The 26022-nt window shown below is 40.9% G+C and overlaps 2 protein-coding genes across 3 annotated transcripts; one reads left to right on the top strand and one right to left on the bottom strand.

Annotated features, from left to right (window-relative positions):
- The first annotated feature begins 1944 nt into the window (after positions 1 to 1944).
- On the top strand, positions 1945 to 7810 carry nosip (nitric oxide synthase interacting protein). Its single transcript, XM_005811724.3, has 9 exons — positions 1945 to 2275; positions 3222 to 3327; positions 3708 to 3789; positions 4457 to 4592; positions 4695 to 4834; positions 6473 to 6589; positions 6732 to 6802; positions 7247 to 7355; positions 7552 to 7810. Exons 1-9 carry the CDS (start codon positions 2206 to 2208, stop codon positions 7621 to 7623), a joined length of 903 nt encoding a protein of 300 aa, XP_005811781.1. The 5' UTR covers positions 1945 to 2205; the 3' UTR covers positions 7624 to 7810.
- Positions 7386 to 24355, bottom strand: rcn3 (reticulocalbin 3). 2 transcript variants are annotated; one of them, XM_014473590.2, is made up of 9 exons: positions 24267 to 24355; positions 21931 to 22164; positions 20623 to 20816; positions 20310 to 20482; positions 15025 to 15085; positions 14853 to 14944; positions 13644 to 13751; positions 12522 to 12594; positions 7386 to 8031 (listed from the first exon to the last, which is right to left on the bottom strand). In XM_014473590.2, the coding sequence occupies exons 2-9, from the start codon at positions 22146 to 22148 to the stop codon at positions 7964 to 7966; spliced, it is 987 nt and encodes a 328-aa protein (XP_014329076.2). In that variant the 5' UTR covers positions 22149 to 22164; positions 24267 to 24355; the 3' UTR covers positions 7386 to 7963. The 2 variants fall into 2 exon arrangements, with proteins under 2 accessions (XP_014329076.2, XP_023204588.1); XM_023348820.1 differs by lacking the exon at positions 12522 to 12594.
- Positions 24356 to 26022: the final 1667 nt, after the last annotated feature.

Consider the following 26022-nt stretch of genomic DNA (forward strand, 5'->3'; position numbering starts at 1 on the left):
ACAAACGTTTATGTATTTTAGTTGAGTGTGTATATGTCAACACTCTGCTGCAGGTCCAGCTCCAGTCACAGGTCGTTTGATGAAAGTCTCCAACAGCTTTACAGATCTACAGTACAGACTGACTCAAGGTCAGTCGGACTGAATGGAGAGTGTTTGTGAACATCACTTTCTAAATCTTACCACAAATGTTCTATTGTACTTAGGTCTGGACTTTGACTGGATCATTCACACATGAATGCTTTGATCTAAACCTTTTGACAGTCACCTATGACAGGTGACAGGATTGTCCTTGATTTACCTCTTATGTCACAGGTGTCAAAACTCCAGTCCTCAAGAGCCTCTGTCCTGCAGATTTTAGATGTGCCACAGGTACAAAATACTGGAACGAAATGGCTTAATTACCTCCTCCTTGTGTAGACAAGTTGTCCAGAGCCTTGCTAATAACCTAATTATTCTATTCAGGTGGTGCAACAGAGGCACATCTAAAAGTTGCAGGACAGCGGCCCTTGAGGACTGGAGTTTGACACCCCTGTTTTATGTCATGTCCAGATTACAGGCTGACCAGAGCTTTGGGAGATGTTCAGTGTTTGAGATACAGTTCTGGAGCCTAACCCTGCTTCTCCACAGCTTTCTCCCTGACCCGGCGCTGCATCCCCTGGTCTCCATGCTGCTCTTTGTTCTCTGATGGTCTCTAATAAACTCTGAGGCCAAAAGCAGAACAGCTCCAGCTATGCTTCGATTAAATTAAACACTAATTACCATCAGGAGATTATTTGGTTGCATGTGGATTTATTCAGTGTATTCAATGAAATTTGCACTGTCTGGAATGATTTCACTAAGTCATTGGCAAAAGAAAATGTCTACTTCTCTTTAACATTTGAAAACATTTGTCTAACTGGCAACAACACACCATCTGAAGTCTGAAGTGTGACCATTAGCAGTACTATAGTACTTTATGTAAATGTTAAAATTTGTTTTGTTTTCTGCTTCAAATCCCAGCTAAAAAATACATATACTGTACTATACTCATAAAACGCGCAGCCATAACAAGAAAGGCATCTGTTAAAGAGATACTTCTTCCAATTCCATTGTGTTGGTAAACATTTGGTTAGAAAACACAGGATTCAACTAATCATATAGCCAGTAGCTGTTCTAGACCTAATTTACCACAAGGTTTTTAAGGGTGGCACAGAACAAAAGAATGAAACCAAAAGCAGGGGATTGTTTAATATATGAAGTGAGGCAGACTGTGATCTTGTCTCAATGTGGCTGAAGCCAGGAAAACAACTTCTTCATTTTTAGTCCTTTGTGAAAGTAAAAGTGCGGAGGGAAAAAATTTCATTGGTCCAAGATAAATTTTCTATGTCAGCGCGTATCATTGTTAGAAACTGATTTAGTATTATCTCATCAGTACAGGGGCCATAGCAGGGGCCAGTACTGTTATGTTACTGCTGCTAAGTGACTCTTACGAGGTGGAAGCAAGTCGGTTGACTGACTGTTGAGGCGGGAAACAGTGATAGAAGCTGCGCGGAACAGCGACCTCTGCTGATGGAGGTTCAGCACGAGCTGCAGACAGAGAGAAAAATGGAGTCAGAGAAAATACCCATGGTTAGCAGGATTTTCAGACTATGAGATCTCTGGGGAAATAAGGAGCAAGAGTTTAGTTTAGTATTTAGTTCTCTACGAGTATTTTAGAGCTTCATCAGAGTCATTAAATGGAAAAAGCTTGTTTCAGTAAAAGACATTAAAAAAACAACATTGGGAGGAAAACAGAAGGAAAAAAGTTCAAGTACTAATTCATCACACAATCAGAACTATGTTTATTATAGTGAAAATGAGCAACCATCTGAGGTCTATTGTTACTGAGTATCATGTGATAAGTACTCACATTAATCCAGCAGGTGGCGGTGTGCGCCTACAAACTGTCCGCTAGAAAACTGAGAGAAGAAGAAATAAAAGGGGAAAAAGAAAAGGAGGAAACAACACAGCTAGAATACATAACGTATTTATTTAGAGTAATTTTCCAAGAAATAAGATCCTTTATGGGACCATTGTTGAATTGTTACCCGCCAAAGGAAGCCCTTCTCTAGCTCTACATCCTTATAAAGCCACCGCACATTGCTGCGTAGTCTTAGTTTTAGCAGCTAACGCTAGCTGATACTTTCTGTAGCTGTCAGCTGGTAAAATTGGGAACGAAACGACAACATGACTCGACATGGGAAGAACTGCACAGCCGGAGCTGTTTATACTTACCATGAGAAGAGGAAGGACACAGGTGAGCTTCACTGAGCAGCAGCATCTGTTGGCTAATGGTGTTACTAATGGATCCTGAGCTAAACACACACCAGATCAACAGACAGGGTGAGGGTGGCTATAATAATGAGCGGATGGGTCAGAACCTAAATCCATTCATTGTCTTCTGTTTATCCCAAATCGAGTCCCGGAGTTTACAAACTGTTAACTGATATATATGATATAGGGATGTAATTACTTTAGCAATGATCCGAATCATTTCACATTTTATAGATCTGAAATGATAAACTAAGTTGTTTATTATCTTTGGATTCATGTCTGAAATGTAGCTAGGAAGACTTGTCAACAATAACACATTTTGTTGGACGATAAATTGTCCTATAAATTATTGCAATAAATGATAATATTGGCATTTTGAGAGCATTTGCGACTAATATAATAATAAAGTACATCCTCTCAAAGATCAAAAGACTTTAATTTCTAAAGAACGTGTAACAGGAGAACTGGAAAACATTGGAAGTATCCAAAATAAATAAACAAGCAGCAAAGGTCTGCTTGTTTCGAACATTTTTCAAAATTTCAGCTTTTTTAATGATATTGAAAGGGAAGCTTCTATTTAACGATTGTTGTCTAGCTGGAAATTATTGAGCTCATTCTAACGTGTCATGCAATTGATTGATCTGTTTCTTTCTTGTGGTGGGATCATGTTTACTGGTCACCAAGGAACAAAAGCATCCTCAGGAAATAATGAGAAACAAGCCCAGGACTGAAGTGAAAGGCAGAGCAGCTGAACTCTGACCTTTACACAGTCCTGGCCCAGTCTGTCTCCTTTCAGAACCTCCTGATACCAAAACGTGAACTGGATTCAGATATTTATACGGAACTTTTTCTAGATTTAGTGAAATTATCTGTAAAGTGTTCCTGCTGACTTTGTTGTTGGTATGCTGTGTCAATATCATCCTGTTCAGCGGCGTCTGGTTATGGAACCCAGAGCGTCCGTCTGGGAAAAGATGCTATCAAAGACTTTGACTGCTGCTGCCTGTCCCTGCAGCCCTGCCAGGACCCTGTGGTGACGTACGATGCTCTCTCAGATCCACTGCACTCTCACACATGCACACACAATCACAGGTTATGATTTATGGCTTCATCGTATGTAATAAGGAGCACAGAAAACAGCGGAGGTCAGATATATCCAGAGCACATAGAACCACTGAGACAAAAGTTCAACTCACTCTTGTGACATCAGTAAACGGTTTTCAGGCAGACATTGTTTAATCAAGACGGACATTTTGTTGTACTTCAAGAGATTTTTCTATTTTTGATAGCTGATGTTTGTGGTACTTCGCTGTAGAGTGACAAGTAACTTTGTACACGTGCACACACACACACACACACACACACACACATACACACACATACATACATACTGTAATGTTAGTTTATTTTTTCCACAGCCCAGATGGATATTTGTATGAAAAGCAGGCCATTCTTGAATACATTCTGCACCAGAAGACAGAAATAGCCAAAAAGATGAAGGTAAGATCATCACACGGCTAGATGCTTATTGTCAGGAACTACAGCTAGGTTCTACTAGTTGTGTCCACAGTTATATCAATTCATAGTGACTGGGACAAACATAGTCCATAATTCTACTGTGTAGTAGGAAGTCTTGCTGCACATCAATTCAGTTCAGTTTATTTCTCTATTCTCGAAACTCGGCCAGGTTAAACTCTGGAACACGGAGCTAAGTCCATCAGATGCAGAAGGAGAACATGAAGTTGTTGGCACCATTATCTCTGCCTCCAGGAAGGAGTCACGGCTAAACAGAACGCCAGACCTGCTGAAGCTTGGAAGACACAGAGAACATACTGTTAAAAGCTGAAATTACAGCAAATAATTCAAAAATGGAGAGTAGTAGAATAATGTGGTCAGTTTGTCCTCCAGTAGCTTATGCCCATAGCAGCATAACTACAGAGGATAGAGGATCAGGATAACCTGAGCTATTCTTCATCAAAAGGAAAAATTTGAGGGTGGTTCTACTCATGTTATCAACTCCCAACCTGTTACCATAGAAACGCCCATATCTCACCAGTGTCCAATCACAGCTAGAAAGAATAGTGCCAAAGTTCAAACAAGCAGTTAGGAAGTACTAAGAAACATTCTCAGTAATTCTTGTGTGAATGTTCCCTCTGTGGCCCGGCAGGCGTATGAGAAGCAGAAGCAAGCTCTGAAGAGCACCAACCAGCTGGAGTCCAAGTCTGAGGAACGGCAGAGGGTGGAGAGGTTTAAGACCAGCGAGAACAGCATCGTGTCCAAACCCATCAACCCGTTCACATCCGGTGCCGCTCTTACTCAGCGCTGATTCTGAACCATTAAACAGAATTTGTTGCCTCCTTCCAGGTTAAAGTATGCCTTTTGTTTCTTTCTTTTTTTTTCTTCAGGGCAGAAGAAGGAGAGTGAAGCGAGCAGCTCAGGAGAGGCGTCCACTGCGAGTCCAGCCCCCTCCTCCAGCCAGAGCCTGCCCAGCTTCTGGATCCCCTCTCTGACCCCAGAGTCCAAGCCCACCCTTCTGAAGAAACCCGTCAGTAGAATTCCCCTTTCACTGCTGTTTGTTTTTTGGTTCAGTTGTTTTTATTTTTGATGTTGTCTTCCATTCATCTGTTGATGAAGTCCTGCTCACCATGGCAACCACCTCTGGAGCAACTCATCATACCCGCCTTTCCAGTTAGCTTGTTGCCTGGTAGCAGAAACATTTCATAACTATATGCATAAAATTAGTCATTTCAATAAAACAAGCTCATTTTATTTTTATTACACTAGCTGGAAGAAAATTGCTTCCTGCCTTGAAGGCATAACATTATGACCACTGACATCATGGCACCTGTTGGTGGGTGGGGTTATATTAAACTGTTAGTCCTCATAGCTGCTGTGTTAAAGTCCTCAGATTACTGAAGAACTTAATGCTGGTTCTGATAGAAAGGTGTCAAAATTCAGATACATGATCACAGATAAATTAGATTCATGATCAACGTTAACAGATAATACAGCTGATAGAATATTCAATATATAGAATATTCACTGAACTCTGATCCAGACCAGCACAGCATTCTGAGAGATGCAGGCAGAGGAAAGGCTTTAGCTGCTCAACCTCTGATGACTAGCTAAGCAATGTGACTAGCATAAACTAACTCACTCACTTTTTGGTTACCTAGCAACAACATGTTGCGTAACTTGCACAGCAGCCTCATAACTGTTTAAAAATAAAAACAGCGGCATGAAGTGAAAACTGGATAAAACAGGAAACGACACACCACCAGGTTAGCAGGAGTCCAGATATCTGAAACAAAAAACAAGCCAAGAATTATGAATATCGTCTTATATGAAACGCTTATATTGTGGTATGTTTTTTAGTCATGTCATCCAGCCCTGACAGTTTGTTGCACATATGAGGCTGCACAGCTGCAGAGCAGTCAAGTGGTCATAATATTATGCCTGTTTGGTCTATAATTAAACTGTTCAGCTGCTCTAAGATGTGCTTCACCCAGAAAACCTCTCAACATTCTGTTTATGGAACTTTTGATCCATTCATGCAGATGCCCTGCAGCTGGCTGCTATGTGTGTGTGTGTGTGTGTGCGTGCGTGCGTGCGTGCGTGTGTGTGTGTGTGTGTGTGTTCTTGTTTTTAGTACAGTGGAAGGACCATTTTCCTACCAAACAATGCATTGTGGGCACCAACTGCCCCATCTGGGTCCAAAAGCCTGGACCCTATAAGAATGCTGATTTTGAATTAGGGGTCAGGTTTAGGACTAAGGTGTTAATTGAGTTAAGGTTAGGGTCAGAGAAATAACAACGAATGGAAGTCAATGTTAAGTCCCTGTGACATTAGAAAGGCAATCTGTGTGTGTGAGACAGAGCATGACTTTGGAAATGCATTAAAGGGATTAAAGCAGATTTGCTTCCTTTTATCCACTCTCTCCTCCAGCATGTGACCCACTCTGCTCTGCTCTCCTTCCTCAGCCTCTTGCTGGTGTCAGATTGTGTAAATGATCTGGAGCTTGTTGCGGGTTCAGCTGTTTGCTTTCTGCATGGATGTCATAGTGTCTGCTGATTTACTGTGTACCTTTCTGTTGGCACAGCTCTAAAGAGAGGACAGGTTGACCCTCCGGCTGAAACTCATCTTCATGTCAGCACTCTGACGATGTGTGTGTTCTCTGTGTCAGAGTAAAGCTGTGCTGTGTCCCATGTCTGGGCGACCCATAAAGATGAATGACCTGATCCCAGTGAACTTCACCCCACTGGACTCAAGCCTGGACAGGGTGGCCTTGCTAAACCGCCAGGTCAGTTTACTCACCAGTCTGTGCTCACACTAATGGGGGGAAAAAACCCAGAGAAACCATGTCTGGAAAACAAACCTGGTTTAGATAGAACAGTTTGGAGCATAGCAGGGTTTCACTCTAGTCTGCTGCTTTCTGCCCCCAGGAGAGGTACGTGTGTGCAGTGACCAGAGACGCTCTGGGTAACAGTGTCCCCTGCGTCGTCCTGAGACCCTCGTGAGTCCTTACCGCCATTACTGTCACACACTGCAAAAACACTCAATCTTACCAAGTACTTTTGATTTAGTTTCTAGTCTTAGTGCACTTGAAATACAACTAAACTAACTGACAAGTAACTTTTCAACCAGATGTAGAAGCTTGTGTTAAGTCAGTAAAATTGATGAAAAAAGTACTAGTTCTATTGACAGATTATTTCAGTTATAACACAGTGAAATAACCTGCCAGTGGAACTGGTACTTTTTCAACAATAATAAGGAATGACTGGCGCCTATATCTCTCTGAAACTAACTTAGCTTTGTTGTGTTTCAAGTGCACTAAAACATTTGAACTAGAAACTAAATCAAAAATACTTGGTAAGATTTAGTGTTTTTGCAGTGCACATCAAGTGCTATGTTTCAGCCTTACCACAGGGTGACTGATTCTCCTGACTGACTGTTTCAGAGGGACTGTAGTGACTCAGGAGTGTGTGGAGAAGTTGATAAAGAAGGACATGACTGACCCCGTGTCTGGAGCCAAACTAACAGAGAGAGACATCGTCCCACTGCAGAGGGTAGGTAGCTGAAAAATCTGCTACTAACAATAAAGAGAGCAGTCGGATGAAATTTAATTGTTCTTCCTTGAGTTACAAAAATAGTCAGTAACACATTTGATGAGGAAGCCTTAGGCAGTGTTCAGAGTTCCTCTGTCTCCCTGTGAGAGCTTTGTCTGTGTGTAGCTGAGCTCCAGCTGTCTGTGTTTCTTCCCAGGGTGGAACCGGCTTCGCAGGCTCTGGAGTTGACCTGAGAGCCAAAGAGGCCCGTCCAGTGATGCAGGCATGAGGATGTGAGGATGAGGAGGCATTAGCAGCTCAATGAGGTGTCAAAGCCTGATGCGTCTGTGGAAGATTTCTGCAGCTCGTTGCAACCTGTAAGCGTACAGTTCCTGGGTGTTTTTTTTTTTTTTTTCTTTGAGTGGATGCAGTGACCTTTCTGAATGAAATGGTAAATAAAAAAATTTTTAAGCCAAGCACTTCCTGAATGATTACTTGCCTTCGTACAGTTTGAATGTTTAACGTGAGGAAAATAACGGTGGGCTCTAAGTGTCGGGTCAGATGAGGTTTGTCCAGTTGGAGTTGTTTTTCACAGCTCGTCGTGCTCCTCCACCCTCATGCCTCCATAGTCAGTGATTGTGCTCGTCCTGAAGTAGTCTGTTTGGTCGAGCACTTCGGACAGAGTCAGGCGGCCGTCCTGATGAGCAGAGACACAACACATTTTTATTTCATAGTGTGTGGTTTTAAAGTCTCCAAACTTTTTTCACAAGAACACAATGACGTCAGAGGAAAACACGAGGATTTACGTTTAAGTCAACTTGTACGGAACCTTGCATAAATATTCACACCTCATTTTATGACATTACAAACACACTTATCGCTAAACCAAGTGAAATAAAAATTGACATTGAGAAAATGTTTTTTGTTAACTAAAATAAAACGGTAATTAATGGTGTAAAGCTAACTGGAACTGTTTATAAAAATGACTGAACCACTGAAATATATCATTTCATGTTGATAGGCTTTTGAACTGATGTGATTGATTACTGATGGATTCCTCTACACACACAAGCAGTTTACATCAGCTGTCTGACAATTACAGCACAACGTACTCCTGACGGCACTTAAGTTAGTCTGCAAAACAGCAAAAGTTGGATGAAATTAAGTCAGTTGTTGTTCAGGCATGGACTACACTGGCTCCCATAATTCCCAACAAACTCTCCTGACTCATTTATATTTCACTCTCTACACATATTACACACCAAAACAGGTTTTTCTGTTGGGAATCAGAAAATGTGACGATCATTGATGTGACATTTACATGTTTATGGCAAATAGCCAAGAGGATGTAAGGAGTGAACAGATTCTCATCCCTCTCACTGCCTGGTGTTGATCATACAGAGCTCTGTGTGAGAGGAGCCCAGGCAGAGAAGCAGGTTTATATAACTGGTGTTGGAGAAACTTCTGGTGCTAGAACTCTGAACTAATGTACAGAATGTGACTCACTGAACCTGAGCGTGTCAGTAACATGTCAGTGCTCTGAGAGAGTCTTTAAACTCTGCAGCAGCTTGAATTTTGGGCTCAAATTCAGCCTTTCCACGCCTGTACTGGTCACATGACCGCAACCATTCTAACGGACGTTCCCCAGACTGGTGGGCGTCACTACAATGGATGCGTCTCATCAGCTTCATACCTGACATAAACTGTCTTCCTGCATTTTTCTGTTCAATTCTGGGTTTTCACTGAACATGTTTATCCTATTCACCTTATTCATAGCCTTCATGAGGCTTTGCGTGATTTATCCGCGCCCATAATTTTTTGTTTTGGGAGCTCGTTCAAAACACACAAACGAAACGTTTATTATTATTAAATTATTACAGCCACGAACAGCACAACAGTTACTGAGCTCCACAAAGGCATCTTACGACAATTTCCAGTGGCAAGTTGCTCTAGAACAGGTTAATGTGTGGTTCGGTTCGGTTCTGGTCCAGTGGGGAGATTCTCCGTATTACGGTCTGGAGCGCAGCAGCTGCGGTCATTTCTCTGCTGATTTGCAGCAACAGAGAACCTCGAGGTTCTGGTTGTGATGGACTAAATAATCCCAGATATTTTATTTTGTCTTATAAATACATTTTGCTGGCCCAATCATAATGATAAAGACTCAAATTATGAACTTTATTATTTTTAAAATTCAAACGAAAAATAAAATTCACATCACACCAAGCTAATATTATGTAGTTCTGGTGTTTTATACTGTCGGTGCAAACCTGCAGCTCAGATCTCTGACCAGCTTCTCTGCTTTTCTCTAAGTCAGAACTTCAGAGAAACGAGCTGATAATTTACGGTCAGTCCGTCACAAAACGTAACAATCGTGTTCCTGTCGCTCCCTGAGATTAAACTCACAATTACGATCATCTGTAGTGAGACGCTCTCTGATAGCAGACAGTGTGTCCGTGAACAAGTTTTACTAAATATTGAATTACTGTATAAAAAGAGAGATGTAACTTCTATCATGAATATAGACTAGCAAAAAACCCCAACAAATTACAATCAAATACTGCTACTTCCGGTGGGCGCCGGAAGTAAGACCCATAATCGTTTCTCCAGTAAGCCAGTAAGAATAAAGTGGATAAACCTGGATGAAAAAAAACACTCAAGTCTTGGTTTTAAATGTGTCAGATATCTTTGTGGTCTGTGTTACTAGAGCAGCCATATGAAGGAGTCTTTTCCTTTCAGTCTATAGTTATATTCAATAAAATTAAATGTTCTTCACAATGCGTCTCATTTGTCAGATTAAAAGTATCATTTATAAATATATTTATGTTTAACATAATTTTTGTTGCCCACATTACATTTTTAAAAATACCCGTTTTATTGGTCTGATGTAATATTCAAATTACATCGAAGTGGGAAATAGTCATAATTAACCAGAATAAAAGCTGGAAAACATCTGTGTGTAATTCATCTACAGCGAGTGTTTAACATAATACATGTAGTCACTGAAATAACTTGACTTTTCATTAATAATTCTTCTTTACTGAATGGGTCAGGAGAACCTTAACTCCTGAAGTGAAACTCGTTGAGGAAAATAAAAAAAATAAAAAATTTTAGCAATGAAATATTTTGTTTTAAATTCTTGAGAACTTTCTTAATGCAGCATAGAGCTCTACTTCCAGCAAAACTGTCATATTTCTACCATTTACAGCCTCTTTAGATTAATACAAAAAGTGACATTTCATAATTGTTAATATATGTTTTTATTAGGGTGTAATTATGTGATTTTCTTTTGTCAGACTCACCTTTTAAAACACAACAAGCTTCTGAGTCGCCTCAGATTCTAGAACACTAGTTCTATTTGAAAGGCACAGATCAGGATGTGATATTCTGATCTTAAATGTGTTTTTATTGGCTGGAAGCTGAAAATTTGAATTAAACAAAGGCTTGAAAACAGTTTGTGGAATTAATCTAGTTCTGTGTGTGAACTGAGTTACTGAATAAATTAACCTTTCAATTATATTATTCCAGTTTAATGAAGATGATTGTATCTAATGACTCAGATTTGCAGCAGTGAACCTCCAACCTTCACAGGTTGATGAGCTTCTTTACTGAGTAACTAAAGCAAAACAAAAATCATACAATACAGCTTAAACACCACAAATATTTGTACAAAAAGACTTTAATTGTCAAACTATAAAAATTCTGTAACAAAGTCCATCATTGACCTCTTTCCCCCCCTCCAATTTCTGCCCTTTTAATGGCTTAACTTGTTCAAGTTACATTTTAATAGAAATCATTTCCTCTCTTCTGAATATTGTTTCCTATTAGAATCCACTCAGCCTCTTTTTCAGCATTACCGTCCTGACATACACAGTATGTGACTGCTTCCTGTAGCACGGGTCTGGAAGCTACCAGCAGAGATGCACCAATCAGAATGCAGAGACAGATTTCATGTGTTGTTCAAGGAAGGAAAACAGTTAAGACCATAATTATTCATACTCCTGGCAGAAGGTTTCTTCCAGGAGGAACAGTATTTTGGGGGATTTTATTAACATGTTTCATCTGATTGGGGGTAATATTAATATTTTGTAGCGGCCAAGCCAGAGAGGCAGCACTGACAGAATCTATGAAAGGAGTTAAAGATGATGATGAAGGTCAGTAAACCGTCCAACTCTAAAGCCTTTCAGCTCATCAACAATTATCAAAATACCAGAGAAAATATGCAAAAAGCTGCTCAGTTTTTATAAGATGGGTCTGACTGCTGTAATGGAAATTATTTTTTTTGGCAAATCAAGTAGACACTCTGATCTGATTCTGGTCAAACAATGCAGCCAAGTTCAGTTTGTTATTTGAACAGTTTTCAAGGAAACCCAGCAGATTGACCAGCAGCATCCTCTCCTCCTGGATGAACACGTAGCATCGATGGACAAGGGTATGAATAATTTTGAGTTTAACTGTAAGAACAGAATTGAAATAATGTTTTTCTAGCTTTCCTGCCATGAGCAGTCATTAAGAACATGCAAAGGCAACGTCACACTGAGAGAACAGTTCCTAGAAAACAGGGTTGTAAGAAGACAGAATTCACATTTAGCATGTTTTTGCATCTCATGCCGAAAACTAGCAATAAAACAACCATCTGTGTCTTTTCTTTAGACAATGCATTTCTTTACCTGATCACTGAGATTTCCAAAAGCTGGCTAACATTTCCAAAGCCAGCATGTTCTGCAACATGAGCAGAAACACCGCTTTACTAGTGCAGCCTTCCTGTTATCTGCTCAAACTGCCAGCTCCTTCCTGAAGTTGGCAATAATTGAAAACATAAGGAACATGTGAGAAGCAGTTTGAGTCTTCTCTCAGTAACTACATCCACAACAAAGAGCATCAACGAGACCTGGTAGTGCTTAGCAAGGTTCAATCCATGATCAGGGTAAAACATTTTTTTAAAAAAGCAGAATTTTTGAGTGACCAGCAGGTTTACTGCTCATATCTGCTGATTCCTCAGTGCATCTCTAGTTGCAAACCTTCCATACATGAATAAAGGGGCATGATTAACCAAGACTGCCGCATAATGAAGAGTCAAAACTTTAGAGACTTAAGTGAACCTAGTTCTAACCCACCCTTCTTCCCCACCCCCAAACGTCCAAAGGACACTTCATCAAAGTTCGTCATGTTTCTTTGTTAAATCTTCACCATAATTGGTTGCCTGGCTGCCCACAAACATGTTCCAATTGGCCAGAATTTCCTTCTTGGTGATTTTCTCGTCCTGTTGAGTGATTACAGCATTTCATCCAACATGGGTTGATTGGGAGGTGATTAAGGGAAGCAGGAGAAAGGAGGGATGAAGAAGAGAGAGAGAGAGAAGATGATTAGTAATTAATTCAATTAAGCAATTATACATCGCTGTGCTGCCAGCAGAGGTGGAACCGAGTCTGTCTAATGTCTGGAGTCAGGTCCTGAGTCGAGTCAAAGTCCTAAACAAAATGTTAGATTTTAACCCGTCACTTAACTCAATATGCAACTTAATCACAGTAATGAGTTCTAGAAACTGAACATTTTTAAAATAGATGTTTAGTTTTTTAGATAAACCAGCAAGAGAAACCAAACTAAAAACAATCTGAGCAGATGTTGAGTTTTAAAGTAAATATTAACTAAAAACAAAACAGAGAAATTAAAGAGGGAAATAATCCATAACCAAAATAAACCCACTTGATTTCTTTACAAAATTATAATAAAAAATGAACCAACTGCAACAGTATAATATAGCTTTGACATTATTTTATGAGTAAGATTATTAAAATTATTTCTACAACTGTAGGAAATTAAACTTTCTGATTAAATTGATCTCAGAAGCTTCTGGCTTAAAGCAAAGAAACTAAACATAATCAGACAAAATGATTCAGTTTTAATAATGAACATTGGTAATGTTACCATAATGTTTGCTTTTGTAAAGTTAGCATCTTGCAGAGATAGCCATGTGATTCAACAGCTGATTTGCCATCTTTCTAATTTGATATGAGAAAACCTGCAACATTTTGACTCCATGATTCAACTAGAGAATAAAATCAATCGTTTAGATAACAGTAACTGTAACTTTGGTGAAAAAGTAAAAAGTCAAGTCATGTAATTAATTCATGTCGTAGAAATATTAATCTGGCGTCATGTAATCACAGCCAGACAGATCAAACAGGAAGTAAAGAGATCCTTTGATTCCTTGGTCTGTTTGGGTTGACCCAAAAGTGAACTGTGCTGTGGAACATTTTAAGCACACACTTAGGGGATGAATGTACTGTTTCTAAGCAACCATGCATCTACCTTGTTTGTGTCGGTCTCGTGGATCAGATGCTTGGCCTCGTTGTCAGCATGGTCCACCTCTCCTGGTAGAACCCACTGGGCCACTTCGTTAGCATCCAGGTAGCCGTCCTGCAGCATGAACGAATATGGAACCTTATTTTATCTGGCTGGACAGAACTGGACCAGAATCAGCAGCAGCAGAACAGGAGACGGGTAGCATCGAGTCACCAGCAAAAAAAAATGGGACAAAAACCAGCACTGACTGGTTTGTTCCTCATCAAAAGATTGACTGAAAAACTCCAATTTAAAGGGACAGTGTTATGTATTTTCCAGGCACCTTGTGCTATGAAAGTACACCATCAAGTATCAATACATTGTCTTCTATTATACAAAGCTTTTCTTTCTTAATAAAAAATTTAAACTCCAACTTCTTTTAAGTCATATTTGATTAAATTGGGCCTCTGTCTCTTTAAGAACTCCTGCTGTTTTTGAAACTCCACCTTCAGGAAGTAATCACAAAATCCATTACAAAAAAATCCCATGAAAATCACATGCGCCACATGAAAACCACACATGTGGTTCATACAACTTTTCACATGTGAATGATGTGTGAATAATGTGAAAGCACATGTACAGTATATGTGTGACTTTGGGACGTTTAGTGGTAAAATCACATGGGATTTTCATGGGATTTTTTTGTAAGGGATGGCTCCTCTATTACCTTGTTAACAACTTAACCAGCACTGCACTGAGAAGTAGCTCCTATAAGCTCAGCAGATACACAGTTCCAGCAGATGTTTGCTAATTGCTGCTGGCTAGTCTGAAGGAGCTGAGTGGGAGAGAAGTGGGTGAGAGCTTCTATGTGAGGAGGAAGCTTGGCAGGACAAGCTGTGCCTTGAAGGCAGCACTCTGTCCATCAAGGCATTTTGCAGAGCTGAAGGGTGATAGTTTGGACACACTATCACCATGGTGATGCCAGAGTTATAGTGGTTAAAGGAAATCCGTGTGTTAGAATGGCCTACTCAAAGTTCTGACCTAAAGCTGCTGAATAACAGTTTAACATTTCCCTGGAGATTTTTGTAATAAAAAAAAAAAAATCACAAACCATTTCCTATTGTTCTTCCCCTTTATAATCATACAGGACTGTGTTGGCCTGTCACATCAAATCCTGAGAAAATACGGTAACGTTTTAAGACATGATGAAATGTTCCAGGTATGAGCAGCTCTCACCTTGTTGACGTCTCTGAACTCTCCAAAGTGTTTCCTCTCAGTCTGGACCCAGTCAGGCTCCGACTCGCCGTCCTCCATTGTGTACATGTCACCTGGTGAGGGCACACATGATGAGCACCAGCTGGTTCCAGTGCAGAGGTCACTGGTCAGACTGGAAACAGGGCTGACCTACCAATATACTCGTATAGGTTGATCTTTCCGTCACCGTCCTTATCGATGTCCTCCATAGTTTCCTGTAGAGAGAACTAAGTGATTTACTGAGTTTCATTTAAAGGGCCAGTATTGTGTGTTTTCCAAGCACATAGTGCCTTTCTATAGCACAATCAAGTAACTATGTGACCTTCAATTTAGTGTTGAAAATGCTGTTTATGTTAAATATGACTTAAAAGAAATATGACTGTGCAATTTAATGCCTTGAATTTGGGCCTCTGTTTCTTTAAGCACTCTTGCTCTGATGTTTCCCTTTGGCTACAACAATATTTCTTCTTCAAGCCTTTAACATTGTTCTTAGAAGCAGTATAATGAACTCAGCAGATGTGTAGTTCCACCAGGTGTTTGCTAATTGTTGCTGGCTAGTCTGTAGGAGCTCAGTGGGGAGTTGCTGCTCTGTGAGGTTGGAAACTGCAGCTCTGCGGAGAAGCTTCATCCTAAAAAGTGGTGCTAGCTCCCCCCACCCCCCAACGTTTTGCACAGCTGAATTGTTGCCATGGCGATTAAAAAGGATTTCTCAAATATGCATGAAATGATTAAAGCAACACCTAAGGTATGTTTTTAATGAGGGAATAACATTATAACATGATGTAAATGTCAAAAGTAACTGCCCCCATTATTTTATGACACTCTGATAAATAAAGAAAAAATGTCTTTGAATGTTTGTAGTCATTTTTACAACTGATGAGACCAATATGTCACAGCATACATAACTGCATACACTAGTCATAACGTGGCCAACTGAATAAAACTGATTGAACTATTTTTTCCACTCGTTACATCACAGCCTGAGCTCCACTGGCCCCTTGAGGTCCGCTCATGTTTCTGGCTCCACAGTCACAAACAGATCAATTTAATAGGGGCCTGCCCATAGCATTGCATAGGGATAGAATCCCTATGCAATGCTATGGGCAGGCCCCTATTGTTCTACACCTCAAAATAACTGCCCCTTCCTACTACCGTTAATGTGGCTCGTACCGCTGCATGGCCCCTCACAATATATATATCAAAACGTGCGGCTCAATCCTGTGAGGGGAGCTATTACTTTTGTTGGCATTTCGAGTAACTGTGGCGACATAATTAACAAAAAACGAGCCAAATTTAACTCAAAACAAAAGTCTAACTGACACAAAACAGTGTCAGTTAGACTCAAAATAGACAGAATTTAGTCTGCCTCTCTGAGCTGCTCTTTAGAACCACAGTGATGGCAGAACGTCAGAACTACAGACATGGTGGAACAGCTGCTATAAACTCATTGCATCTCTGAATGGTGCTGTTTATGTTATATCTTATATGCATATCATCTAGTGGTGGCAAAAGCAACAAAATGCTACTATGCTCTGGACATGATGACATGCTTTGATTAAATTAATAAATGTGATTCCAGTACCAAAAAATTAACTTTATACCAGATGAGTCTCTCTAACCTGAGAATGTGAACCTGTACTGGGCTGATTCTGTGCCTTCAAATAATTTTAACATTACTCCTGGAAAAGATTCATAACTTATAACTCTGAAACAGGAACAGGTCTGAAAAACAGCCTGTGTGCTACACTCAAGAGAGAGATTCATTTGATGCATCAAAGAGTGATGTCATCACTGCTGATATCATTGTTACCAGTGGAACTGAACATTCTACTGATGCATTAACATCAAACATGTTTTGAGCGTCAGGCGAGTCTGGTTTATATTCAAAGTCTATGTGAAGCGTTGGATGCGCTAGATTTGTCAAACACTCCAAACGGTTCAAATCGCGCCGCGCTAGAGGCTTGAAGCACGACGCAACGGCCCTCGATGCGCCTCCACATAGACTTTGAATGCAAACCAGCTGCGCCTGACGCTCAAAACGTATTTGGTGTGAATGCACCATTATATGTCCAGTGTCATATTAGGTTAGTGCTTCTCAATTCCAGTCCTTAAACCCCCTGCTCTGCATGTTTTAGGTGTGTCTCTGTTTCAGAACAGCTGTTCCAGAACAGCATGACCTCTTCTGCAGTCATCAAGTACTGCAGTAGCATGTTAATCACCCACAGATTCAATCCAGGTGTGTGGCAGAAGGGGAACACCTAAAACATGAAGGGCAGGGGGCCTGAGGACCAGAATTGAGAAACACTGCATTAGTTCCATCATATTAGGACCAGGCTTTGGTCCTAATATGATGGACTCATTGTTTTGGGTCAGGGGTAACATTTAGAGGTAAGATGCTAATTAAGTTTTAGTTAGGGTTAGGGTTAGAAATAGACTAATATTGTTTGGGGTTAGGGAAAATGTGTGGATTAGGCAAAATCGCAGCTACTAAAATGAAGGAAATCAATGCAAAGTTCTAATATGGGTCGAAATAGTTTTGACAAACCTGTACAGCATTTTGTTTTCTAAATCATTATAAACAATGATGATATAATATTAGGGTGTTTTTCTGCCAATTGTGTAGCTGCAGTGTACTAGTAGTCTAATGCGTTGAATGTGCTGAGACACATTCAACGCATTAGAAACCAATCAGAACCAAAGGTTTGCCTTTTGGTTCTGATTGTATGTTTCTGGATAGTAGCAGAGCTAGATGCATTTTCGCAGATTCTCTGTTTCATATTCTACTGTCAGACACTTTTAACAAATATTCATCCATCCATCATCTAACACACTTATCCTTGCGCACACACATTCACACTGTAGGACAATTTAGAGAGATCAATTAATCAAGCAATTAATGCCGAGTGTTAGCAAAACCTAGGTTTGGATAGTGACCTAGGTTAGTGCCACTAGGTTAGTGCCACCTGGGGGTGGGTCGGCGTAAAGGCCGAGCCGGGCATAGATTGGCCTTCATGCCAACGCCAACATGAAGCCCCTTCATGCAACCAGTGGAGGTTGGTCGCATGGACGTCTCTCTTTCCTCTGACCTCCATGTTTGTGTGGAGGTTTGGCTTTGCGTGGACTCCTCTGATTGCAACCTGAGTGTGGGTCGGTGCAAAGGCCGAGCCACGCTATGCATGGAGACCCCTGGTTGATTGGAGGTCTGTATTTCGTTAGACCTCCCAGATAGATTGGACGTCTGTCTTTCCTCGTACCTCCCTGGTTGATGGGAGGTCTGTCTTTCGTTAGACCTCCCTGATAGATTGGAGGTCTGTCTTTCCTCGTACCTCCCTGGTTGATGGGAGGTCTGTCTTTCGTTAGACCTCCCTGATAGATTGGAGGTCTGTCTTTCCTCATACCTCCCTGGTTGATGGGAGGTCTGTCTTTCGTTAGACCTCCCTGATAGATTGGAGGTCTGTCTTTCCTCGTACCTCCCTGGTTGATGGGAGGTCTGTCTTTCCTTGAACTCCTCTGTTCGTAGGGAGCCTTCTATTTGCAGGGGAGCCTCTGGTTGGGTGGAGACTCTAGGATGGTTATTTTCCAGAGCAAGTTTTAACTTCACCTTCAGGTCTGCAACCTGACCCTGCAGAGATTTCACTGTTTCCTCCTGTTCTTTGAATTTGGAAGCTTGCTCTGTGTGACTTTTGAGCTGCTCCTCATATTTAAGTCTCACTCTATATTCTTCAACCATTACTTCTATCAGACCTTTATTGCGGGAGGCGTATTTTTCAGCCTCCCTCTTGAAGTAGTCCAACTGTTGAAGAACGCTCTTGTCGGCTGTAACTTTGGTAGAGCAAGAAACCTTTGATACGTGGATCTCTGGCACGTTTCTTTCATGTTCGCGTTTGACTCGCAGGTGATGTTCTTTTACTACCATTTTTTGCAGTTTTTGAATCTCCTCCTGCTGTGATTTGACTTCAGCCTGGCATGCAAACCTTCGTTCTCTTTCCTCATGGAGATCAAAAATCTTACCCTGCAGTTCTTTTTTAAGATCGTCTACCTGCTTTGTGAGATTGATGACGTGTTGGCTTGACTCTTCCACGACTTCCACCGAGGGGGTAATCTCGAAGCCAGCAGAGGGAGTTGTTTCCTGCTCGACTTCCAATGATGTTGGATTCTCTAAGTCGCCGGAAGGACTTGATTCCCCCTGGATCTCTGTTGATCCGTCTTCCGGCTCAATGGGGCTGTCTGTGTCTTCCTCGAAAGGGAAAATGACAGCGTCGTAGTCGACTTGGATGTTCAGGTCCATAATGTCGACCCATGAAAGCTCAGGTGGAAAAGCTTCATGTTCACAAGCAATCTGTTGTTGCTTCATGTCGATGTTCTGGTAAATTCTTGCTTCTCTGAAAGGCGTGTAATATCTGGAATCGATATCCCGCTTGCTTCGATTAATTTCGAACTTGCTCTGAAGAGTGATCTGTCGCGATAGAACTGAGGAACAGGTCTGAGAAAACGCTGTCTGCGAGCTACATTCAAGAGAGAGACTCCTTTGTGGTATCATAGAGTGTCGTCATAACCGCTGATGTCATTGATACCATTGGAACTGAACATTCTATCAACCTTATTCCTGGGAGGTTTACTGGGGAAACGATTAAGGGTGTTACTTCCGTCGCCACCAGAAGTAAAAGTATTTCATTGTAATTTGGAGGGTTTTTGGCTAATCTATATTCATGATAGAAGTTACATCTCTGTTTTCAGTTATTGTACAATATTTAGTAAACTTGTTTATGGACACCGTCTGCTATCAGAGAGCTATTCAGTACAGAGGATTGTAATTATGAGCTTAATCACGGGGAGCAACAGTGACACCGCGTTAAGTTTTGTAACGGAATTTCAAAATAAAAGCCTAAATATTCCTCTCAGGGTAGTGCTAACTAATATTAGCATTTACTATCTTTTTTCTCTCAGGTTATTGCACTGCCCTGCTGCGCAAGACAGTAAATTAACCTTAGCACAAACCTTTGCATTTCACTGCCCCCATTAGCATTAGCCTTTTCCCTAAAAGAAGCTTTTAGCTATTTTTCTTATTTATTAGCCATGCTTAGTACACTGAATGGAGTGATGCTCCACATGCTACTGACAGCATTTTGGCTAATGTTAGCAGTTTGGCTCATTTTAACTTGTACACTAATTTCAACATACTGAATGGCATAAGTCCATGTTACTCAACATGTTTGTCAATCTCCACATGCTATTGAGTACATTGTAGCTTACTTTAGCATTGATGCTAATTTGTAGCATCAGAACGCCCACGAAGTGTGCCAACCGACAGGCACACTTTGGCAGGCCTCGTTTAAATTTCTTCAGAAATTTTCTAGTTTTATCAAATTCTACTGGGCAAAACCAGGTGTTACTCTTCAGAGACCGGCCTGTTGCCATGGTGTCGGGACTGAACTCTACCTGCACCACTACGTCCTTCATATAGTCAAACTCCTCAGGATGCAGGAAGGCGGTAAACTCCTCACGCGTGGCGATGCCGTCACGGTCTTTGTCGGCCGCCTTGAAGCGTCTCTCGTCCCGGGCCAGCATGGACTTATACGTGTCTTTGTCCTCAACGTCACTGAACTCCTCACCTGGACAGAAAGAGGCCTGAACTGATTCTACAAACTTTTCAGTCCTGACTATTAGCGATTAACTACCCAAGCTGATTATCGCTCAGTGTTGTCAGATGAGACCGAGTGAAGTAGGAAGTCAGACAGGAAGCTCGTCTTACCCAGGTAGTAGCCGTAGGTGGTGTTCTTGTACTCTTCCCAGGCGATCTTGTCGTCCCGGTTCTCGTCGTAGTCCTTCCAGTGCTTGTTGACGTTCTCCTCGATGTACCTCCTCTGCCTGTGCTTGATCCACTGGTGCAGCTCTGGGTGGGTGACGTAGCCGTCCTTGTCCGTGTCGATCCGGTCCACGATCTTCCTGTAGAGACGAGACTCACAGTTAGTCACTGAAAACGACACAGAGTCTGTTGACAAACATGTTTATTTCTGAAAGTCTCAAATATTTTATTGAGATCATTTCTTACACAGATCAATTTCACAGAAGTTCTTCTTGACTTTAGACTGAGCCAAAATAATATTTTCATCTGCAGATTAATGTTGTTGTGATTGTTTAAATATGGAGCTTATGAAGTGATCAAAAACTTGAACAGTAATCTTATTTGACTTAAAAAAAAAAAGAATCCATGTCATTTGGTGATGGTGGCGACAGTGGTGGGAGTTTGTCCCTAAATTGATGAGTTGCCAGTTCGATTCCCGCTCTGTCAGCCTCTGTCCAGATTGGACAAGACACTTCACCTGCCTTGCCTGCTGGTGGCGCCGATGCATGGCCGCTGCGGCTCCTATCCAGTAGCAGATCAGTGTGTGAACGGGTGAGTGAGTGAAGCACTTTGGAGTCTGGACTTGATAAAGCACTATACAAGTACAGGATATTTATTCTTTTTTCAAATTAAAAAGGCAAAATTACTGAGTTTTTGGGGGGCTTTACCTGCTCAAAAATAGCATCAGAGTAAATATACAATATTGTCATCTATGTAGAAAATGAATTTGGAAAACATTAAGAGAAATTTAAGGTTAAATTATAGCCATGTCCTTCGCTCATTTTTCTGGGGTTGGTTATTTTCTGTAGAGTTCTCGTTAAGAAAAGAAGAAAACCGTCAAAATAATGAAGCAAAATTTGGAGCAATGAGGAACTGGACCTCTACAACTTACCTCACCGTGTCAGTACTTTAGATTTTGTCCTGAAATTTCCATTCAAGATCATAACAAACTTATAATAATTACTCTCCATTTTCAGTTAGAAATGAAAAGGCCAGTAAAATGACCTGAGTGTTTTATGTCCAGTGATGCTGTGAACTGTCAAACCAAAGGAATGATCAACCACATTCATAGCAACCTTAAGTTTTGATTTGTCACCAAATGATAAAAGAAAGCTCAACAACACCAGTCACAACTACGGTAAGACAGAAAGTAAATACTCTGATCTTACTGATTAATGATCGTTTTTCTATAGGACCAGGACTGTCAGAACCTACGCCAGTCGGTCTTTGCTCTCCTCGGGGGTCAGCTGGTCGAATGTTTTGGCTTCCTCTTTGCCCAGGAAGGCCTCATGGTCGTACTGGTAGTTCTGACTGTCGTCGTGGACGTGGTCGCTCAGACCGGCCTGGTGATGGACCCGCTTCTCCTGAGCAGGGACGGCAAGAGCAGCGGCAGCCAGGAAGTACAGGTACGCCAGTGAACTCAGCAGCATCATGGCCGATTTCTGATAACTGATGTATGAAGAGGGAAAAAAATAGAGAAAATATGACAAATTCAAATTCTGAGAAGGACATGAGAGAATATGGCTGAATATTCCTACATCTCCAGGTCGACTCGGTCTACGTCGTCTACACCATGTTTTGTGTCAGGCATCTGGAACTTACCAGGTTGAAATATGATCCGAACACAAGCCAAGACAACAAGCAACTTTTTACAGCATTTTATTTCATAAAAATAAGGCAAAAATATTCAACTCCACACCAATCCAGGAAGCTCTACGACCAACCTGAAGCTTTCATTTGAGTCATGTTTTCCCTTTGGGCCTCATCAATGAGAGAACGTCTGGATCTCTATGCATCACTTAATTTTCTGGAAGTTATCACACACATTTCTGTTTATAACTCAGTTAAAGTCCAAACACAGCATAAAGGCAGCTAGTCTCACCTTTGACCTTACACATACCCTTGTAGGTCTGTTTGGGTTACTAGTATCAATGTATACCAAAGCACTGCTGGTCCACTGGCAGAAAAAAAAAATGGCTGCTTGCACTTTTTCTGACTGATAAACTCAGCAGTGTGGAGATAATATGATTAAAAACACAAAGAGAAACGACAGGAGCTGCAGTGATCACTGATGAAGGAATCATTTTAAATGTACAGCTGGCAACATGTCTGTCAGGCCAGAACACATTTCACTAATTAGATGATATTAGCGAATTACAAACATTTTTGGGCAAAACACATAAAGATTAATTATATTCTGACTAATGACCACTAAATGCTACTAAATTTAGCAAGGTTTAAGGCATATTCTTTCCCGGGGTCTTTCTGCACAGAGTTTGCATGTTCTCCCTGTACATGGTGTGGGTTCTCTCCGGGTACTCCGGCTTCCTCCTACAGTCCAAAAACATGACTGTCAGGTTAATTGGTCTCTCTAGATTCTCCCTAGGTGTGAGTGTGTGCATGGTTGTTTGTCCTGTCTGTCTCTGTGTTGCCCTGCGACAGACTGGTGACCTGTCAAGGGTGACCCCGCCTCTCGCCCCGAAACGTTCACTGGAGATAGAGACCAAGGGTGTGAGAAAATGGATGGCTGGGTTTACTTGTAAGCCTTTCAACTTCTAGACTATAAAAACAGAATCAGAGCCCAGCAGTGCTTCTCTTTAGACAAAGCCACTAAAATAACTACTACTGCCATGAACATTTTTTCTTTATGATAGAAAGTAACCCTGAATCTATATAAAACTGTACAAATTGAAGAAAGGTAGTGATATTTTTTTCTCTTCTACATTTCATCAACACATTTGTGCAAATACTGGAAAACCTTCATGGTTTTCATGGCCAACGCCTGAAAAAGCCCATCAGCCCCTGTTCTACCATCATGACATGATGGCATGTTGACATGCTCAGTTTGGTTTTCACTAAATCTGTTCATTTTGCCCTGAAATTCTTCCTTATCCCAAGGAAACTTTCATGTCACATTATTGTGTTTAGATGAAGATCTTTCCTGACAATCCTTCCAAACATGAAATACTTGTCCATTCTTCTGATTTTAACGCCACAGGCATCAGCATGAACACTGAGGCCTACACAGTTATCGCAGGTTGAACAACCTTAGAGAAAAAAAAACAGGAACTATTCTGGAAATTTCCAGGCATAGTTGATCTTTGCCACTCTCAGTTGGTGGGCTTGGAACTGCTTCTCATGATTACCATGATTATCACTGATCGTCTGCATCTTTCTGACAGGCAAACTACCAGAAGTCCAGTTTGTATAAAAGATGTTCAGACATGCTGATCAGTTAATCAATGCATATAATCAACTAATGCTAAAAACATCAACATAGAGAAAGTTCTAGTAGACAGTCAGAAAACATCTTGAGCCATTTTTAAAACACTTGTTGGCTCCTGGCAGGTGAAGGGTCAGCTCACACTGACACCAGAAACACTCAGTTTCCTGAAAGCCTCAAATTATCATCATTGAAAACGTTTTTGCTTCCTGCCTGCACTGTGAGCAGAGTACCAACGGAACCATGTCATCTTTAACTAGATGTGGGGGAAAGCAAACAATAAGCTAACAGTAAACTGGAGTATCTGCAACAAAGTTTAAAAGCTCACCAGCTCTCTGGCAGCAGAACGGTCCTCCTTCCCACAGAACAGCTCACAGAACAGAGGTCCGCGTTGGCATTTTGCTTCTTTAAATAACAAAGAAAAAGGGGCGGGACTTCTTCTGTGGCTAACCAATTACCGACGCCTTGAAGAAAATTCCAACCAATAGAAAGTGGCGCATAGCGGGAAAGTATTTCGTGATAGATTCTTATTGGCTGGATACCGCCACGTTGTCACGCGCCCCACCTCAGAGTAACTCTTTTCCCAATTTGTGCATCCTTCACTTCCCACCGCAGAATTTTCTGTCTCGGGAGGCTGGGCTTAACGGGACCGGGCCAACAAATTTAATTGGGCCCCCCTGCTGTTACAATTTCTTGAGTCTATTTGACCCATAAAAAACAGCACAATTTTAAAAGCATGCAGCTGCCTTGCTTTCTTGTCATGACACTTTGTTATGAGACAGATAATCTGTGAAAAGATGAATCTCCTCCACCTCCTCCCTGACCCATAACTGATGCTAATTATTGTGATTGACAGCGCTAAAAAACACCTCATTGGCGCAGTATAGGGAGGGAAAGTTATGACAATTCTAAGGGCCCCTGAACGACAAGGGGGCCCTCCACAATTTATTTATTTATTTTTTGTTCATAGAAATAAAATACAAAAAATTGGGCCCTGTCAATTACAAAATTAATCATATTGTATTTTTCGAAGATTGTTTTTAGCAGTAAAAATGAAATGCTCCCGTTCCCAGACCAAAAAACGCACATCCGTATTTGCTACTAGGGGCCCTTGGAATTATTTTACAGAGAATAATAAATAACTTTTCCCCCCTTTACGGCGCCCCTGGGACCAGGAATACTTTTCATTTTAAAGAGGCAGAATGGTGTGCAACTATGTTAACTTCAGTTTAAAAAAAAAGTGTTATGTAATAAATGACTTAAAATATTACTGAGTAATTTCACTCCTTGAAATCAGGGTTCTGTCACTTTAAAAGCTCTGGGTCTTTCTGAAACTCCACCTTTAAGTCATCACAACATGGCTCCTCTATTAACCCTTGAACAACGTTTTTACCAGCACTGCTGAGAGAAATAGCTGCTATGAGCTCAGCAGATCCTCAGTTCCACCAGGTGTTTGCTAATTGCTGCTGGCTAGTCTGAAGGAGCTGAATGGAGATTAAAGGACTTCTCAAACATGCAGTTAAGAATCAAGGCAACACTTCACATATGTTTTTGATGACATTATGTAATTATATAACATTATGTAAAGCTCAAAAGTTGATTTTACATAAAACTGCACCTTCAAAAGAACGTACAGAGATATGTCAGCAGTTTGTTGTTTAGCAGAAAGAAAAACAGGCAAAAGGGAAAGAACTGGGCAAGTAGGAAGATATACTGGGGGCAGTGGGAATAGGGGTTGAACCAGCCAGAGGCAAAACAAGCTAAGCAGAATTTCCCTCGCTCTTCCCGTTGATGCTTGAATGTGAACACAAACCATATATGGGTAAAATTAGTATTGAACACATAGTAAACATATTTCTAAATGTACTAATGACATAAAATTTTCACTAGGCATTTGTAAGAAACCTAATATTTTATTGAAAGAAACCAAAACAAATAAGTTAAGATATTAGGTTGTGGCAAAAGTATTTTTGCAATAAGGTTGCAACGGTCTTGTGCGAGTTCTTCCATCATGAGACGTTCCTTGTGTGACACCTTGGTAATGAGAAACCTTTTTATAGCCATCTGGTTGGGACTGAACCAGC

The sequence above is a fragment of the Xiphophorus maculatus genome, chromosome 16 (genome assembly GCF_002775205.1).
Source record: "Xiphophorus maculatus strain JP 163 A chromosome 16, X_maculatus-5.0-male, whole genome shotgun sequence".
Classification (NCBI taxonomy): domain Eukaryota; kingdom Metazoa; phylum Chordata; class Actinopteri; order Cyprinodontiformes; family Poeciliidae; genus Xiphophorus; species Xiphophorus maculatus.